The sequence below is a fragment of the Curcuma longa genome, unplaced genomic scaffold (genome assembly GCF_044706935.1).
Source record: "Curcuma longa cultivar G26 ecotype Majalengka, Jawa Barat unplaced genomic scaffold, ITB_CL_G26_1.1 contig_18504, whole genome shotgun sequence".
In the NCBI taxonomy this organism is placed as follows: Eukaryota; Viridiplantae; Streptophyta; class Magnoliopsida; order Zingiberales; family Zingiberaceae; genus Curcuma; species Curcuma longa.
Window position 1 is genome coordinate 2,139 of NW_027430837.1, and position 4,946 is coordinate 7,084.

A 4,946-nucleotide genomic window follows, 5' to 3' on the forward strand; every position below is an offset into this window, starting at 1 on the left:
CAAGTTCTCGTCTGGAAGGCTTTCCAAGCCACAAGTCATGTCACTATTTTCGTTACTAGCCGAGGATCAGCAACGGTCGATATCAGAAAAAATTTTAATATCGAAAAATACACAATAACACACATCGCGTTCGTTTTCTGAGACTTTCTAACTATCATCTACAATCGTATTCCTAGTTCAGTTTCAGTGGTCAACCTTTGACTGCCGGTATAGGACAAACGGTCTGAATCCTTTCCGACAAAGATGAAAAATCTTTGAAAGTGCCCAAGCTTTTGGCAAAGAACCCCAATGACAACCCAGCGCTCCGACAACAACTCCGACGGCACCGCTTCACTAGTGGCCAACGGCAACCCTTCACAAGTGCTCTGATGGCTGGACAGCAAGATCCACCGATGTAGGCAAGTTTCGAGAGAAGATACAAGTCTAATCCCTAATGAATTTATTTTTGAATTTTACTGAAAAAGTTTCATACAAATAGAAATATCTTCTTTTCTATGTATTTTCAACAATGTGAGACTTCAATGACATTCTCAATGGAGGTGCTCATGTTACCAAACACTTTAGAAGCTAACTTCGTCTAATGGCCTGTGTGCTCTACATGAAACGAAACGGGTCATATGAGCTAGGCTTGCTAAGCTATCGAGGGATTATCATCCGAGGTATCAATTTTATTGACAATCGAGAGCAATATTAAGTACAAATTTAGCTACATACATAGTCATGGAAACAATAGATGCATCATCTTTACAAAAGTAGTCGACTGGGCAAACTCTCATATTCTACTCAACTATGTCTAATGTCTATCCTAGCTTTGCCTCTTGTCGAACGAAAAATCAACAGACACTACACTACTTACACGACCAATATCACTCTCATTCCTACTTGGCAACTCCAATTCACCGTCATCGGCGACTATCTTCACCTCTACATTATCATCCGCAAGCCTCTTCGGCAGTGCACTCCGGTAGTACGAGAAGGATTCATCATTCAGCTGGTCGGACGGTGACTGCAAGTCTTCGGGATCAAATTGGTCATCATCATCCACAATGTACTTGTTGGGGGAGTTTTGGACACTACAGTCTACCTCTACATTATCATCCGCAAGCCTCTTCGGCGGTGCACTCCGGTAGTACGAGAAGGATTCATCATTCAGCTGGCCGGACGTTGACCGCAAGCCTTCGGGATCAAATTGGTCATCATCATCCACAATGTACTTGTTGGGGGAGTTTTGGACACTACAGTCTACCTCTACATTATCATCTGCAAGCCTCTTCGGCGGTGCACTCCGGTAGTACGAGAAGGATTCATCATTCAGCTGGCCAGACGGTGACTGCAAGCCTTCGGGATCAAATTGGTCATCATCATCCACAATGTACTTGTTGGGGGAGTTTTGGACACTACAGTCTACCTCATTTTGGTAGTACTGCAAGAGGTGGACTGGCGATGAGCCATGGAGTGGAGTCATCGGCTGGCTCGTTGAAGGTGTCACACTTCCAGACTTCCTACTCTCTTTCAAGTTCTTCCTCGCGGTGTGGTGCCATTTTCGCAGAGCAATGGCTACTCTATCACTGAAAATAGTAGGCTTCAGATTCGTCCCCATCTGCGATGTATACATAGCAACTTGGATGAGTTTTGTGGTCATATTGACTACACTAGTCACCATTCATACCTGTGTTACCAATGCATACAGAGGCAGTGTGACATAGCTACACAAGACCTGTATGAGAATGCTGAACAAAAGAGTGAGTGTTAAAATCTAGCACTTATCGAATATCCTACCGCCCCGATATTCATTTGAGCTTTGTATCTGAGGGACTCACCCCATGGATATGGGGATCACAATGTCGGCTATTCGCTTGTGGAAGCACGAAGGGTAGCCGAATTCATACTGTCAATTGTCCAAGCAACAAAGTTTAGATTTTTGTTCGTGGCTGAGTCGAATTTTTTAGATGAATTAGTACTCACCCAAGTGCAGGCAAAGAAGGCCAGCTGAAATGCATTCTGCATAGCGAAATTCATACAAGTTTAGTGATAAATTATTTATAGTACTAGATGTGTATATGTACCTTGTGGAAGTTCACCTGAAATAGGACGAAATGGATGAGAAAGAGGAGAAGGCTCGGCCGGTTGAACCAGAAGAGGTTGTCTTGGGGCCGAACAACCGGGACACCGTTAACGACATCTCCGCGTTCCATGATCTGTATTGCCATCTTTGTTATGATCACTTGAAGTTTTATTCCAACCAGGAGAATTATCTACAAGTTTTTCAGTCATTATGTGATCATTTTCGATGTTCCAAGTCGATATTTAGCTAGTAAACTAAGAGATTACATATTTGTGGCACTTACAATCAAAGGAATGAATGGCTGCCATAAGTAGGATTGCCACCCTGAAAACATAGTCACTTAGTCCTAAACGATGTTTCGGAAGATGAAATGCAAGCTTCCTTACCATGAGTGTTGAATAGCAGGAAGACGACCGCGATGAACCATATCGTAGGGCTACGATAAACGAGAAACGAAGCGATCAAACAGACAACAAAGAGTCTTGTGAATCACAAGGTTCATAGGCAGGCATACACACCTTATGCCAACAACCACTTTGAAGTCCTCTTCCAGTGATCTCTTAATGTACTTTTGGAAATTAAACTTGCTTGAGCTTTGTGGTGCCAAATGTGCCTGAGAGATTTCATTAGTGAGTGAGTCTGAATCATCGGTAGCTCATCGACTGTGATATCGATCGACTTACGATGATGAACCCGTGCCTTAACGTCAAGTAGTCCACTTTCGGTACCGAGCTCGCGAATTGCCTTAAGAAACAGAGCTGTTTAAAAGTATAACAAGTTAGAGAGTGGCATTCAGTAGAATGAAATTATGAACTTGATCTTACAATCCAAATGAGGAACGGCGAGGTGCTCCAGAAGTTCAAATGCCGGCGACCGAATGATGTATCCCTTGCGAATCGAAACCTATCAGGATCTTTAGCACAAAATTGCAGCAAATTCAATCAGATTTGCTGATTGATACATTTACAATCTGCTTAACTTTAAGACAACTTGCTCACCATGAGTGAATTGGTATTCAGCTGTTCTAGTCTCTAATTCCCAAGCCTTCCACTTCTTCATCTGCATAAAAGCTTAAAAGAGTTGTGATCGATCGAGGAGGTACGCTTGATTGATTTAACATGAGTTATAGATCCTCTCATATAATATTAGTTAAGAAATGTGAAATTATGACAAATATACATATCAATAAATAATATAATAGTAGAGGATAGATTCTAATGACGTAGAAAGATTCATATAATCAATCTCATCTAGTGGGATAAAACTTGATATACCTTCCGTCTACCCAACGCCAATGTGCAAATACAATAGAGGACTTGGGAGACGGCTAAGACGAAGATAAAAATATGAAGCTGATTGATCGCCTCACCCGAAATTAAGGCTACTTTGCCCTACGCATTTGACGACAAAAATAATAGTCCAGGATAATAATTAGAAATTGATTTCGATAACACCCAATAATATTATATCTTTTTTCTATGTACCTTGTCTGCACAATTATCTGATGAGCCCCCAGCAGCTAAACTGCGTCTGAATTGCAGAAGCCTTCGCCGGCCGCCGGTGTTCTCGCCGGCATCGTCCTCGTCGATGATGTCGGCCTCTTCGGAGGGGTCACAGGGGTGCCATGAGTTCCCAACACTCATAGGCACACATATCTTCAAGATGGTGCTTTGCCCGACCGTCAACAGAAAGGATATGAAGCCCATCAGCATCAGTTCTGGCCAAACCAAAAACTCGATCCATTAGTCCATCGCCGGAGACGATGAAGACGATATCGAATTCGATGATATACCGGATTTGATCTTCTCGAGTGCCTCGTAGAGTGCTCGTTTGTGGTGTTTCTTCAACCACTGGAATGAAATTAAAACACAAAGTTGTTGGTTGCTTTCTTGTTCTAGACTTTGAATTCATGATGAGCTTAGTTACCATGGCAAGGAGGTGGATGGCATGCTCAATGAGGATGGAGATGACGACTAGGACCAAGCACACGACGGCGATCGCCCACGTCGGAGTCTGCTCCATCGACCGGCCTCCTCCTCCGGCCGCCATGGATTACTAGCCTTGCTCTTGTGAGAAAGGTCTATGGAAGATGATCATGTTTATAGGAGAGAGAGAGAGAGCGAGAGAGAGAGAGAGAGCCATTTTGACTTGTTGCCATTTGAAGCTTCAAACTTAAGAATTTTCACGTTGATTTTTAGATTTCTTTTTGAAATTTTTCTCTGATATTTTAGAAAAAAAAATTTGGGACCATGGACGGTTAGAAGTCCCATGTCAAAGTTGTTATCGTGTGATTTCATGATCATAAGTTCAAATAGCGGAAATAACTTTTTACTATAGTACTGCAATGAAAAATAAAATCCATCATTCCAGCGGTCTCACTATCTGTGAGAAGATAAATCGTGAAGTTATATAGTTGGCCACTATGAGAAGGGTATTATCTCGGCTTCGTCGAGATTCGACTCTTGCCCATTGTAACAAATCTACTCCACAGTAATCAACTCAACCTCTTACAATACAAGATAAGACATAGTACAATTAATCATAGGAGTGTCAATTCGAATGGGTCGGATGAGTTCGAGTCGAGTTAAAATAAAAATATTATTAAAAAACTCAACCTGAACCCAATTCAAATTCGAAATCAATCCGAAATCTTAAATCCAAACCTAACATGAAAAAACTTTTTTTAAATATTTTTCTTGATAATTTTTCACTTTTATCTCAATATTTTATCATTATCATATTAATATTACATAAAACATCATAATTTTTAAAATAAAATTTGATTTAACCCCTAAAAAAATCTCTTAAATCCTAAATCTGAATCAACCCATATCAATTTGAACCCGATAGAATCTGACCCAAATTTAAGTTAATTCAAAAT

General features: G+C 41.1%; 1 protein-coding gene across 3 annotated transcripts; it reads right to left on the reverse strand.

Annotated features, from left to right (window-relative positions):
* Positions 1-711: 711 nt before the first annotated feature.
* Positions 712-4,114, reverse strand: LOC141816872 (MLO-like protein 6). Of its 3 annotated transcripts, none has more exons than XM_074704596.1 (16): positions 3,992-4,114; positions 3,858-3,915; positions 3,550-3,782; positions 3,340-3,456; positions 3,064-3,124; positions 2,890-2,978; positions 2,749-2,823; positions 2,584-2,678; positions 2,452-2,501; positions 2,349-2,389; positions 2,082-2,255; positions 1,966-2,001; positions 1,821-1,888; positions 1,670-1,730; positions 1,409-1,600; positions 712-1,084 (listed from the first exon to the last, which is right to left on the reverse strand). In XM_074704596.1, exons 1-16 carry the CDS (start codon positions 4,112-4,114, stop codon positions 806-808), a joined length of 1,752 nt encoding a protein of 583 aa, XP_074560697.1. In that variant the 3' UTR covers positions 712-805. The 3 variants fall into 3 exon arrangements, with proteins under 3 accessions (XP_074560697.1, XP_074560695.1, XP_074560698.1); XM_074704594.1 differs by having other exon boundaries at positions 712-922; positions 1,247-1,600; XM_074704597.1 differs by having other exon boundaries at positions 712-912; positions 1,240-1,600.
* Between the last annotated feature and the right edge of the window lie 832 nt (positions 4,115-4,946).

Bases quoted from the DNA above. Each gene is read 5' to 3' on its own strand.
- LOC141816872 (XM_074704596.1), bottom strand. From the start codon at position 4,114: ATGGCGGCCGGAGGAGGAGGCCGGTCGATGGAGCAGACTCCGACGTGG. The intron at 1,889-1,965 runs GTGAGTACTAAT...GACAATTGACAG, and splicing joins CCTTCTTTGCCTGCACTTGG to TATGAATTCGGCTACCCTTC. The intron at 1,085-1,408 runs GTAGACTGTAGT...GATAATGTAGAG, and splicing joins TGCAGTACTACCAAAATGAG to GTAGACTGTAGTGTCCAAAA.